Below are 14,540 nucleotides of genomic sequence, written 5' to 3'. Positions count from 1 at the left end.
TGACATCAGACACAGGGCTTGGATCACCATGGACATTATACTGTCGTGTCATACTCATATGTCTAACTAAACCACAGCATTATATAAAGAGGTATTGATGACCTTACCTTGTGGTATGGGGAGTGTACGTAGGTGTAAGCCAGTCTGTACATGGCCTTGTAGTGGGTGGGGAATCGGGCCAGACACAAACATAAGGCCGCCATACACTGTTCTATCAGCTGTCTGTGCATCTTAGAGCTTCCTGGCTTGTCATTTGTCTTACTTTTAGCACTTTCCGAGGTAGTTTTATCTTTCTTTACTCCCTTTTTCTCCGCTGAATCAACATCATTTGTTGCCTCTTTGCTGCTTTCCTTTCCTTTCCCACCATCTGAAGTAGTGATCCCTTTAGGGTCGCTCGCTTTTACTTCAGACACAGACTTAGAAGTCGTTGTATCATCTGCCAGTTTTTTCTGATTATCAGTCTTTTCATCAGTATCCATTTTCTCATTATATCCAGGATTGTCAGCAAGTGTTACATTGCTTACATCCATACCTTCCTCTTCTGTGTTCTCTTCTTGCTTTATTGATGTCTCAAGATTTTCTCCATCATCGACCTTTTGTCCTTGATGAACTGTAAAAACTGTTGCAATAATATCCAGTTTGTTGTTGCTTTCTGTTGGTCTTTGGTTTGATTTTGAATCTAATTCAGTTATGTCCATTTTAGCATCACTAGTGGTGATTCTAGATTCTGTAGTCTTTTCCTTATTTTGTGTAGAATTTCCTTCATTATCTTCACCCAAATCCTCTACTCCCCTCTTGATGAAACTGGTTTCCAATTCACTTCCATCCTTCTTCCCACTATTCCCATCTTTACTTAGATCAACTTCCATGTTCCTGTTCCCATCACCCTGTCCACATTCCATTTGCTGCTTATATGCAGGTTCCTCTTTTATTGTTTCCTTCGTTATATAAATTTCTTCCATTGGTTCAGTCTTTTTATCTGCACATTGATTGGCTGATGTTGTTTCAATCTTTTCGTCTTTTGGGTCAGTGTTATCCAGGTTCTGATTGGTTGAACCATGTTGCGTTGACTGTTTGGAACTGAAGTTAGAAGAAAGGGGAGATAACTCCTCCTTTCCACTAATAGAGCCGACAGTGTCCTGCTGTGAGCTGACTTTCTGTGGTGTATCAGCATCTGATGTTAAATTTTGAGAAGAAGGAGACTGTGACCTTGACACCTTCATTGGTGAGCTTAGACTCTTTTCTGGTGAACTTTCTGATATTATGTCATCAGGAATGATATTCTTAGACAAAAATTGGTTAAATTGGGCAAGAAATCCACCAGACTTTGATAAAGAGTCACCAGACTTTGACAAGGAATCAGCAACTGACCTGCTTGGTGAGCCAGCAGTATCTGGAATCGAGTCAAAAGAATCGGACAAAGAGTCCAAACCATCATTATTGTCATCATCATCAGATAAGCTCTCCACAGATTTCTCTCCCTTTTTATCCTTTGTTATCAGGTCTTCCTTTGATTGGCCAGATTTTGACATGAGATCACCCTCTAGTTCTTTGGCCATTCTCTCCCGCAGACCCTTCGATAATGATAGCTCGCTGGGATCTGAAATCAGAGAATACAGTTTGAATAACGTTTGATCTAAACGTTAAGTATTTTGTACATACAGTAGACTGAGTATACACTGAACCACCTTTTTTCACCTTATTAAATTTGAAGATTATATGGATATTTTGAATACAATAATGTCTTTATAGTGTGTGATAAGACTGCTCAGCTTTAGATATATTAAAATAAAGCTAGACTCAGTACTTGACATCGGTATATTAACCACCTGCCTAATAATAAGACCACTTCTTAGGGTCTCACATGATCAACTTTCATACAATTTGACCCATGCACTAAAGAGCACTTAGCTAAAATGTGGTATTTACACATAGCTTCCATTGTATACTATATTGGCATTTCACATACTAAATACAATACCAAAAGTACAATTATACCTTGACATGAAAATCTAGCTATACATGCCTGTTTGTCATGTGAACAGATATACCCTAAAATCTCGATAATAAGCCTGAATCCAAAATAGGTCGGTCTTGAAAGTAAGCCTTGGATTTCTTACAGTCAAATATACTTTAAAAATATGCCGGTTTTGAAAATAAACTGTACTTGAAAATAAGCCTTAATTGGATTCCTTCCAGGGAAATTATCTAATACCAAAGACAACTTTACTGGTTGTCAATATGGAATTCTCAAAATGTTTTGTACTGGTTGTGTTATTTTATGATATACATAAATGCATGAATATGTATAAATAAATGCATATTTGTATTAATTATCAAAATTTGTTCATGTACCTTATGTATTTTTTTCTTTTTTCTTTTTAATTTGAATTTTTCGCAAATAACCTGTCTTGTAAGTAAGCCTATAATACGTTACAGGATAAGTAACTTCGAAAATAAGACAGGCTTGAAAATAGGCCGTCCCTGAAAATAAGCCTGGGATTTTCTACCAAAATAAGAATATAAGCCATGGTTAATCATATGGATTTTAGGTTATGGTAGCATGTATCATGTGAAACATACCAATGGGCGGTCCTGCATCCTGGTCCTCTGGAAGGTTCATGTCTCCATACTGTCTAGTCTCAGATTCCATGCTCTCGTTACCTTGACTCAATTCCCTTACGTCAGAATGGAACGATTTCTCGTCGTCCTGTCCATCAACAATTCCATCTTTGGAAGGACCAGAATTGTTATCCAGACTTTTATCCTGAACTATTTTATCTAGTCCAGGGGAGGACAATAAAGCAACCTCGGCCAAGTCAGACAGAGAATCTTCATTTTTATCCAATCTTTTCCCCTCCGGTTTGTCCTCTGCCAAGAGTTTGTCCTCTAATGAGGACACATCCCCAGACTTACTGCTCTCTGAGGAAAACAAGTCGATGGCTTTATCAATAGACTGTCCTTCACACACCTCCATATCATTATCATCAGTTTGATCTTTTGGTCCAGCCATACTGACAGCCCCATCACCTTTACCCACTGTGTCTCCCTTTACATCGAACCCAAAGGAGGCTTGTTTAACAATGCCAGTGACTTCATCCAGGAAGAGGCCCTCCCCTTCAGACATATCATCGTCTACAGCTTTGTCACCTTGACCTTGCTCAGCTGGTATACTTGATGTTTCCTTGGTAACATTCAAATTAACTTCCTCCTTTTCTGTGGTCGGTCTAAATTCTTCTTTTTCAACGGTTTTGGTTACATGTTCATCAAGGTTTTCAGCAGATAATTCCATCATGCTGCCTGCTGCATTAGAGGAATCAATGACCTTGACCTCTCTGTGTGTAACCATAGCACCAGCTTTTGAGGTCATGACCTGATTGAGATCAGATGTAGCTTGGTCAGTACTGGAGCTGTCTACAACATTTTTCTGTTTGGAGTATGTGTGATCTGTTGGGGTGACTTTTGGCTTCCGTCCACCCGTTTTTGCGGTTTGTCCCACGGGTAATACTGGACTATCTAGAGTGGATGTGCTGTAAAAAGACAAGAAAAACACTTCTTGTTACATCACTCAGGAGAGTCATAGGTTAATCAATTACCATATTTGACCCAAGAAGGAGCCGGAAAGCTTGGCATTATCTCCCGCGCAGTTGGTATAAAAACCCAAATACACCAAGGTCAAAGTAACAATTATTCAAGTATAACTTTAAATGTATGCGAGTAGTGTAAAATTGAAAACACAAATACACCAAGGTCAAAGTAACAATTATTCAAGTATAACTTTAAATGTATGCGAGTAGTGTAAAATTGAAAACAGAAACAGAAAAAATTCCAAAAATTGAAGGCCCGCAACAGCAAAAGGCACAACTAGTGCACTTGTCTGATATATGCAGAAAGTTTCATGTAGCTGCATTGAAAGCTTTTGTAGTTATAGCGCGGAAACAAAAAGAAACAGTTATTTGGTATTTTTGACAAAGTTTCCATGGCAACAGAAAAATCACGTAACATGGAAGGTACGCAATAGCAAAAGGTACAATAAGGGCACTTGTCTGATGTATACAGAAAGTTTCAAGGAGCTGTGTTAAACTGTTTGGAGTTATAATCCGAAAGAAAAGGAAACAGTAATTTGGTATTTTTGACCAAGTTTCCATGGTAACAGAAGAAAGATCTTCAATAGCAAAAGGCACTTGTCTGATGTATACAAAATGTTTCATGGAGCTGTGTTGAACACTTTTAGAGTTATAGCCCGGAAAGGATCTCTCAGGGGATAATAAGCATATCCCCGTCCCTATAAGAGCCCCCTCCCCCTTTTTGAGGCTTCAATTTCAGCTACGCAGACTTAAGTCCAAACTGAAACTATGAAAGCCATGTAGGCTTTTCCATTGGATTTGTTTGGTATATTGTAGGCTTTTCCATTGGATTTGTTTGGTATATTGTAAGTTTTTCCATTTGATTAGTTTGGTAATTGTAAGTTTTTCCATTTGATTTGTTTGGTATATTGTAGGCTTTTCCATTGGATTTGTTTGGTATATTGTAAGTTTTTCCATTTGATTTGTTTGGTATATTGTAGGTTTTTCCATTTGATTTGTTTGGTATATTGTAGGTTTTTCCATTTGATTTGTTTGTATTTGGTGTTATATTGTAGGCTTTTCCATTGGATTTGTTTGGTATATTGTAGGGTTTTCCATTGGATTTGTTTTTTCCATTTGATTTGTTTGGTATATTGTAGGTTTTTCCATTTGATTTGTTTGGTATATTGTAGGTTTTTCCATTTGATTTGTTTGGTATATTGTAGGTTTTTCCATTTGATTTGTTTGGTATATTGTAGGTTTTTCCATTGGATTTGTTTGGTATATTGTAGGGTTTTCCATTGGATTTGTTTGGTATATTGTAGGTTTTTCCATTTGATTTGTTTGGTATATTGTAGGTTTTTCCATTTGATTTGTTTGGTATATTGTAGGTTTTTCCATTTGATTTGTTTGGTATATTGTAGGTTTTTCCATTGATTTGTTTGGTATATTGTAGGTTTTTCCATTGATTTGTTTTGTAATTGTAGTTTTTCATTTGATTTGTTTGGTATATTGTAGGTTTTTCCATTTGATTTGTTTGGTATATTGTAGGTTTTTCCATTTGATTTGTTTGGTATATTGTAAGTTTTTCCATTTGATTTGTTTGGTATATTGTAAGTTTTTCCATTTGATTTGTTTGGTATATTGTAGGTTTTTCCATTTGATTTGTTTGGTATATTGTAGGTTTTTCCATTTGATTTGTTTGGTATATTGTAGGTTTTTCCATTTGATTTGTTTGGTATATTGTAGGCTTTTCCATTTGATTTGTTTGGTATATTGTAGGTTTTTCCATTTGATTTGTTTGGTATATTGTAGGTTTTTCCATTTGATTTGTTTGGTATATTGTAGGTTTTTCCATTTGATTTGTTTGGTATATTGTAGGTTTTTCCATTTGATTTGTTTGGTATATTGTAGGTTTTTCCATTTGATTTGTTTGGTATATTGTAGGTTTTTCCATTTGATTTGTTTGGTATATTGTAGGTTTTTTCCATTTGATTTGTTGTTATATTGTAGGTTTTTCCATTTGATTTGTTTGGTACATTGATTACAGTCTTACTCTGTGCAGTAATTGTTTGAAAGATTAGCCCCAATTTGGTCCTATTAATTATTCCTTCATTTTTTAGTTTTTCAACCACTCACTTACCATAATTTGCTGTGTATTGCAATTTTTACAATTTTTTAATCAGAATATGCCTAACACTAGCTATCTGCCGATGAGGGTTATCTGTGGAAACTATTGACAAATTTAAAATGTATGCAGGCTATTCATTGTATATAGCTCAAGTAACCCTCCAAGTATGCTATAGGATTTTCACATGAGCTATGATTTCTTACATTTAAAACCTATTACCAAACAAAAATGAAATGTATTGCAAAATTCTTTCAAGGAAATCCACGTGAAAGAAATATTGGTTTACACTTAGTAATTTCCCTGTCCAATCCTCCCTATTTCACCCTATTGTACATTTTACTTACATTTGCTGTCGTTTTTCATGACATCGAGCAAAAGGACTATTGGCTGCCTCTGTTATGTAGTGTTGGAATATCTTCATTTCTGACTCCAATATAGCTTTGTTTTTCAGCAGAATCTTCATGATGGACACATGGATTCGGTAGAATATCTGTCAGGATGAAACATTTGATTTATTAGTCTAAGAAGACTATAAGAGAGTTGGTAAAAAAACTACTTAAAAAGTTATTTCTGAATCAAAAGTAATGATGTAAAAGATGTGAAAATGGATAAAATATTAAATCTAACAAATGGTCATTCAGCTAGAATTATCTGAACAAACAATGGTTTTACCTCCAGTGATTCCACAGCTAGATGTGGGGTAGTGTAAGCATACACTATCTTCTTAGGGAATGTCGCATTTTCCTCGTATAGATATTCTGCTGCCTGTATAGATATAACATATTCAAGCATCTTGTATTTAATACCTTTAAGTAATGAGTAAGACAATTTTGTAACTTGCAAAACTTTTTTTCTCTATTTATTGAAATGCTCCATTTACCTGTGTACCTTTGTGCAGAGGAATGGGATATTGCTATCCCTAAGTTGCTTTTACTTACTTAAATTTTTGTAATGATCGATATATATATATACTGTTATCCCTTTTTTGTATTACCGTATTTCATCGCAAATAAGACTCCCCTCCCAGAGAAGAAATAAAGGTCAAAAGTGGTGGGGGGTCTTATTTGCGGACAACCCGCCTGATAACATCGATAGGCCTATTAGGTTGCCATCTTGGATTTTTTAATGTCCTGTCATTGTTGTAACAGTCATATGACAGATGGGTAATAGCAAGATGTTCAAGTATTTAATATAATAATGAAGACGTATGAGTAAAATTAAATCAAATGTTATGACAAATTAAAATATGAACAATACTAGGGCAGTTGTAACGTTAGTCTGAAACGGAAATGCACATTTTTGCAAGAGTCACGCGGACATTCACCAATGAATCAAAACGAAGAAACAGCATCATAAGCAATGTCATTTTAATCCAGAAGTTTTAATAATCGTATAGTTATTTTAAAATATTCAAATTCGGTGATTGTTTACGATCACAACTACATCTCCGTCTTAGTAAACATGTGAATCACTCGCCGTGAATCGGAAGGACGATCGCCGTTCAGACTCGGGCCTATTTAAAATTCACTGCAAACGTTTACATATCAAATTCGTTCAAATACAGAAGAATTTACGTACATTTGTCTCAGCCAAATGAGCAAACGATCGTGATTTAACTTCAACGTGCCGACATGCACTGATGCAGTTGTTTGTAACATCGTACACACATGTGTAGGAAAATGGCGCCGGGTTGTAGCCATACTTTCACATTTTCACACCGGGTGGTGTTTGGGAATTTGATCGGTATTTGATCGATAGTTTGATAATATTTCAGATATTAATCCAAGTATTAACTGCATTAAAACATTGTAGCAAGTATTTTTGTATCCAGAGTAAAATACGAAACTTTGCGGCTAATCATATTATACTGACTGCGTAAACAAAACATGGCGGCCGAAAAGTAAAGCATGGTTTCTCCAACTGATCGTGAACTACAGGTACGTTACATTCACAAATAAACATATTTGAAACTGTAAATGCCTTAAGTAGATGTTTTAGGTAATAATTGTATTGAGTTAGAATCCACGACTGCAGAAACGATCTGCATCAATGACGAATATCTTTGACGATTCATGTAAAAAATGACAAGCCGTAAGAACACTAAAACGTGTTGACCATGCCGACATGAAGTGTTCATGGAAACATATATCGGTGTATTTTATTGAAAATAACCTCCAATGAAATATGAGCACTGTCCACAATTAAATCACCTGTGAATTAACTTGAATTAAATGACAAAAATAACAAGCACACAAACAGTTGTTTGCTATGTGATTTTTCAATGCCGATAAAATAAACAAAAAGAAGTTCTGATACAAAGTCATTTTGCTGATATTTTTAATTACTCCATTGCTCAAATCCATCATCCAGTAAACTGAAAAATAGGTGGGGGTCTTATTTGCAGACATCCCCCCTAAGTCTGAAAATGTGTCAAAATAGGTGGGGGGTCTTATTTGCGGTGAAATACGGTAATCATGATATTGCTATTCCTATCTTTTTGTAATGATCAAGATATTGCTATCCTACATTTCTGTATTGAGATATTGCTATCCTACATTTCTGTATTGAATTGCTATCCTACATTTCTGTATTGAGATATTGCTATCCTACATTTCTGTATTGAGATATTGCTATCCTACATTTCTGTATTGAGATATTGCTATCCTACATTTCTGTATTGAGATATTGCTATCCTACATTTCTGTATTGAGATATTGCTATCCTACATATCTGTATTGAGATATTGCTATCCTACATTTCTGTATTGAGATATTGCTATCCTACATTTCTGTATTGAGATATTGCTATCCTACATTTCTGTGTTGAGATATTGCTATCCTACATTTCTGTATTGAGATATTGCTATCCTACATTTCTGTATTGAGATATTGCTACCTCTTACCTTTTTGTAATGGTCGAGATAATCTTTTGGCGGTTTCCTCATCTTTTCCAGACACTTGGCCATCATGTAATGTTGTAACCACTCCTCCTCATTCTCCTCACTCTCACACTCGCTCGCCTTCTTATAACAGTTATACGCCGTCTGTAACATCTCCTGTCGACTATCAGACGCAATCTGTTCCAGTTCATCCGTCAATGGAAACCAGTTTTTCTAAAGGCCAAGAAAAGTTAGATCATGAATATAGCAGTAATTCGCTGCAGATAGGCTTAGGTATCTCTAAGAAAAATTATTGGAACAAATTGATCTGTATATAAAACAGTTTTATACACTTATTATCAATTCTGACATTTTTATTTCAAATGACGTTTTACTCCATGACATTTACAAATGCTTAATACATTTTCATTTTGCACTTGTAGCATGGATTTTGTACCATGCAAATAGATAGATAAACTAAGAAAATCTAGTGCAGAGGAATGAATTAAGAAGGTGTTGTGTGTGATTTTTGGGAATACACAAGATCCGAACAAAGATGAAAACAACATAGTTCTAAGTAAACATCGGAAAACATCACTGGTTGCGTAATTGTACACATCGATTATCGTTGTGACAATTATTGTACATGAGTGTTTTATTATTTTATGCCTTCAACGAGGTTGTGAAAGTAACAAAACAGCATTAAATTTTTATCGCGGATTGTTATTATTGTTTTGATGTACTCGGGCTTGCTTAGCGTACCTATGATTGCTGTTTCACAGCATCAAAAATCAATTTACACACTTATTATGAATTCTGACATTTTTATTTTAAATGAAGTTTTACTCCATGACATTTACAAATGCTTAATACATTTTCATTTTGCACTGACCTTAGTTTTGTGTTAATTCTTTTATTTGGATCAAGACAACTTTCCCAAAGTACTTCTGAATTCCATTAATTCCCTAAAAAGTTTTAAGTTTAGTACACATTGAAGGACAACAAATTCCTCTTTACCCATTTGAGCTGTCGTGAAGCGTGAGAGTGAAGCTGATACGCCAATGACCCATACTCTATCCACAGTTTGGCATTGGTGTCGTCGATTTCCACAGCTCTCCGGAAACATCGAAGGGCTCCAATTGACTTACGGTAGATAGGCATGTCCATTTTCAGAGATATCTGAAATTTCAAAATGAGTATGTCTTTAAAACAAAATATTTATTTCGAACTATGATTATGTTTAGAGAGATGACAATGTAACAGGTTAAGAAATGCAGAAACCATAGAGCAATGTATCAAGATTTTCAAAATTTTGATAAAATGAATAATAGAAGTTCATGTCATCATATCATTCAAATTACTTTTTTTGTCAGATTGAGACACAACTGTTGGAAGAGTTTAATAATGATAAAATATAAAACTATAAAGCCGGTTTGTATAATCATGTATTTACATTTTTGCTGCTAGTGTGCTTTACTAACTTTGCCATTTCCCATTTGGAATTCAAACTCCCATAATTGCCAACTGAATGAAATTAAAAAATTAAATGGGACATTATACTCTCAACTCATAGAGGAAACACTCCATATTAGGAAAAAAAAATCTGCTGTGAAAATCATAACTCAAATTTTTTTATAGGGCATTAGATAAATCATGTTAGAAAACAACAATCAGAACATATTAGTATCTTTTTTCTGACTGTACATTTATTTTGATTTGAACGCATTAATATGTTGTAGAATGTATACCTCAAAGAAATCATCATTTAAAAAAAAAAACACTCCAAAATCACTGAATTCACACCAACACATATTAACTGTTTGAACCTGTTACCTGTAATTCCTCTGTCTCAACCTGTACACAGAAACAGTCCACAACAATCAAAACTTTTAAATCAATAAACAATTACTACCCCTATTTATCTATTTAAAACATGGTATATGAGATGTCTTTGTCTAACTCCTAGGATCAGAATCTAACTAAGCAATCCCTTGATTATAGTTTAAATTCAGTGTTAGTGATGGACTACCAATAATGATATGACCATTTAATGGTTCAATTGGCAATCTGTTGATCAGGATCATAATATATACAGACATACCTGCTATAAAGGACACCTCTGTATAAAGAACACTTGCCTATAAAGGACAGGCAAATCAACCTAAGATATTGGGTACAATGTACTACATGATTGACCTCTATATATAAAATCAATTTTACTTACTGAACTTAGTTTTTGTTCTAGCTGACTCATTCGTGCAAGTCCCATTCCAGCCCAGGAGTCAAGACGAGTTGGATTCATGCAAATATCACTCATGTAGAACCTTACTGCTTTCCTGTGTTAAAATATCCATCAATTAGTCAATAGTATGACTACATCAAATTAAAACTAGAATGTCATCAGTAATCTTTAATATGATAATAATCCATTGCCTTCCAAATAAATCTGTATTCACTCATCATTATTTATATATACTCCAAAACAATCTTATAAATTTATAAATGAAAATTTTAAAGCATGGGAAAATATAATCGACATCTAAGTACATCAAGAATTTAATCCATGACATATATCTTCCAGTATTAGAGAATTAACCAGAACTTACGCCTGTTCTTTGTTTTTGAAGTAGTAGTCAGCCAGTAGGTAGTACAACTCTTTAGATACTGTCCTGTAATGTAAGTGGTTAGTCAGTACATTCAACCATGGTTTTCTCAAACTTCTAACCTGGCTCATACCAGCAGAAGATTCCACTTATATATGCAGTATTTAGTGCTTGGAGTCATACTCATCAGAAAGTAAAGACATTTTCCACTAGTTCAAAGGAAAGTAGCGCCAGCTAAAATACACTAATAAGTGATTCTTATTGCAACATGGCATCTGTCATGATACAAGACGTATCAATAATTATATTTCATTTTGTAATATTAGTGACTTAATTCAAACTTTTTGAAATAAATTAATCAATTATTAATTGTTTGTATTAATACTTTTTTAATTAATCAATCATTAATTGTTAAAAAAAAAGGAAAACAAATGGCCAATCCTGATTAAGAACCACTTCCCATCACATTACTTACGACAGATGTTTGGTGTCGGGGGTAGGAGGGATGTTGGTGTTGCCCTCAATGTAATCCTGTAGATTTTCCATTACTTTGGCTGCAACAGAAAAAAAATAATAAAGAAATAAATCATCACACAATTTTTCTAACTTTGGATGCAAACAAAAAGCAATAATCATGTTACATGTAGTACAGTCAAACGTGCAATATTGAATATATTTTACCTGGTTTTTCCGATTCTGGAACAAGCTGGGCTATTCTTTTTAGAAGAGTTTCAACCTACAATCAAATAGAAAATAAATTCAATACATAATAAGTGCAATATATCATAGCATGAATGTATTTGTTATTTATAAACACAGGAGACATGCAATTATAAACTCAATGAAAACTGCAGCTATAAAATCTGTGTTCAGAATCTGTAATGTTGACATTCAACAGGATACAGTTAAACACCACAAGTTATATGACCTTAACATAAATATCAACACAAAAGAATATGAACATTCTACAGGATGCGATATATCTTACATCAGCTGATACAGCGTCTGCCTTATAGCTATCAAACTCAGGCACAGAATTGGGTTTAAAATATTCAAAGATCTTCTGAGCGCTGTCCCATGTCAGGTCTATCTGGGCAGCGTTATGGTCCATCAGATGACGGGCCCGTCCCTTCTTGCTGGGGTGACCAAACAGGCAATACACACACTGTTCGTAGGACTGTTCTATGTCACGCTTGAATTGGTATGACCCACTTAGGAATTCCTGAGCTACCTCTAGGTAGAATAGCAGCAGAGATCCATTAGATCTAGTACACCAACTATGTCTGAAAGCAGAGAAGCTACCCGTCACATCCAAGTATTGGATCACTAGATACATCTGTATTACACATCAAATGCCAAATCCCACATGTTAATCATGACACAGTGAGATAAGACCTGATACAATAGGAGATATATACAGTGAAGGTATAAAAAACAGCGTACTCTCATTTACATTGTATAAACAAACATTTTTACAGTTTCAAAAAGTTCAAATTAACATTACCAGGGATCAATCTAGGTTTCAAGGGAAACTACCTTTTTTCAAAATGGAAGAAAAGTTTTGTGACATTTAGGGGATTTCCACAGATTAATAAAAGATTGTTATTACCTTTGTTCAAAATTATCAGTAGATTTCAAGACATCAAACCAATACATGTTTTACCATTCGATGGATGCTATGACCTACCTAGCTAGGTATTCGTGTGCAATATTTAACAACATCAGGTAAGATGGCATTCCGTCCAGTAAGTCTGCCTGTCCTGAGTCTGCTGGGGTGGATAGCTGCATTGAGCGGATCTTATCCTCCTCACTATAATATCAGAAACTTTGTCACTTCAATCAAACTCTACGTACAAATTTATGTCATAAAGAAACATTTAATCTTTCAATCAGTTGTTGTGCTAAGACTTAAGTTTGCCGTGTTCATTTATAGGCAATTGAAATTCCAGATCATTCTAAAAGTTATGTGTGCATCTTGTTGGCAACATCAAAATACAGTTTATTAATCTTCAAGCTACACTTGTTAGAGGCTATGTGGTTCAAACTTGTTTGGAAATTACTTTCATCACATGATGTGACTATCATCTTCAAACCAATCACCAATATAAAACAATCAGTCAAATTAATTTGTAGTTCATAAGTCGGCACAAAATATGTTGGTTTATATATCTTTTTATCTGTAGCATACTAAAGGATGACGTACAATTTGATTAACTTATACAGTAGTATCCATGGTAACACGGTGCCTATAGGCATTTCTACTGCACTGTCTGGAGCTGCCATGGTGATATCAATAATGCTGATTAAATTCCTTGAGAGTCTCACAAGATTTGTGTTCGGAACTTCTTTCAAAACACAGTCCTTTTTGTCAAGTATCCTGTTAAAGAAAGGAATACAAATCAATCACTGCCTCAACCCTCATATAAAATCTAAATGGGACTGGATGCACCAGGTATAACACTTCATCTCTCTATTTCATGGTAGGGGATGCCGATGGAAGGATGTGTGTGTAGGGGAGGCACTATGGCAACATATCATTGTGTCCTTGCTTTACTAAACAGAAAACCAGAGCTGCAGAGTTTTTTTCCTCAATATTTTGCTCTATCTGTATAAACTGTCATTTCTGAAGAAAACCATCAGAGCAATTGTCATATGGGATATCTGCTACAAAAATATGTGATTTTCTTTTTTTGAGAGTATGTTTAATAAGCAGAGTTCAATTCATTTCATTTATTATCTGTGATAAGTCTTCAGGTTCACCCAATTATATTTGCTTTATGTGATGATGTATGTATGAATTACCTGATGAGGTTTTGACAGATCTGAGACAGTGTGTCACTCCAGGCTGCCTTCTGTTCCATGTTGGCAGCTTTCCTATAACACTGGACCGCCTCGTTAAATGACACCTCACCCCACACCATACCTTTCTGATTAAAAACAAATCACGACAAGTTTCATTGCTAAGATTTATCAAACAAGATACAAACCTTACAGCTTATTCATATGATATATACTTGAACTACAAAATTCTTCTCATTTGTTTAATTAAATGTGATAGCCCAAAAGTAGTTACTTTACAAGTCATCGAAATGAAACGTTAACATAGACAATACTTTGAATGTGCTTACCTTGTGGGCGTCCATTTTAAAGAGTGAATCCTGGAGAAGGATTAGCTGTGACTGACGTTCTGGTACTGCCGCACTGAATGCCACAGTCTATAATAAAGAAAACAAATAAGGTATGATTAAATGACTGCAAAACTACTTCAATATACATTAATAAGCTGTAAATTATTTTAAATCAACAAACATTTTATAAAATGCTGATTTCCAAGAGAAAAACTTGCAGCTTAAACACTGCAA

At 34.7% G+C, this 14,540-nt stretch overlaps 1 protein-coding gene across 2 annotated transcripts in view; it reads right to left on the bottom strand.

The window, feature by feature from the left end:
• LOC138329154 (uncharacterized) overlaps positions 1-14,540 on the bottom strand; it is a 40,277-nt gene that overhangs the window by 4,423 nt on the left and 21,314 nt on the right. Inside the window, exons 23-38 of one of the 2 annotated variants that reach the window (XM_069275919.1) lie at positions 14,307-14,393; positions 13,981-14,105; positions 13,382-13,555; positions 12,866-12,988; positions 12,167-12,461; positions 11,860-11,914; positions 11,654-11,732; positions 11,182-11,244; positions 10,800-10,911; positions 10,409-10,429; positions 9,593-9,754; positions 8,600-8,809; positions 6,370-6,462; positions 6,042-6,187; positions 2,584-3,530; positions 108-1,600 (exon numbers count right to left, since the gene is read on the bottom strand). In XM_069275919.1, the coding sequence (XP_069132020.1) occupies positions 108-1,600; positions 2,584-3,530; positions 6,042-6,187; positions 6,370-6,462; positions 8,600-8,809; positions 9,593-9,754; positions 10,409-10,429; positions 10,800-10,911; positions 11,182-11,244; positions 11,654-11,732; positions 11,860-11,914; positions 12,167-12,461; positions 12,866-12,988; positions 13,382-13,555; positions 13,981-14,105; positions 14,307-14,393 (4,185 nt within the window). The remainder of the gene's footprint in view (positions 1-107; positions 1,601-2,583; positions 3,531-6,041; positions 6,188-6,369; positions 6,463-8,599; positions 8,810-9,592; positions 9,755-10,408; positions 10,430-10,799; positions 10,912-11,181; positions 11,245-11,653; positions 11,733-11,859; positions 11,915-12,166; positions 12,462-12,865; positions 12,989-13,381; positions 13,556-13,980; positions 14,106-14,306; positions 14,394-14,540) is intronic. The other variant, XM_069275920.1, reaches the window with a different exon arrangement.

Source organism: Argopecten irradians, chromosome 8, assembly GCF_041381155.1.
Source record: "Argopecten irradians isolate NY chromosome 8, Ai_NY, whole genome shotgun sequence".
Lineage (NCBI taxonomy): Eukaryota > Metazoa > Mollusca > Bivalvia > Pectinida > Pectinidae > Argopecten > Argopecten irradians.
Note: the sequence above shows the minus strand (reverse complement) of the source record. Positions and strands in the feature narration are given on the sequence as shown.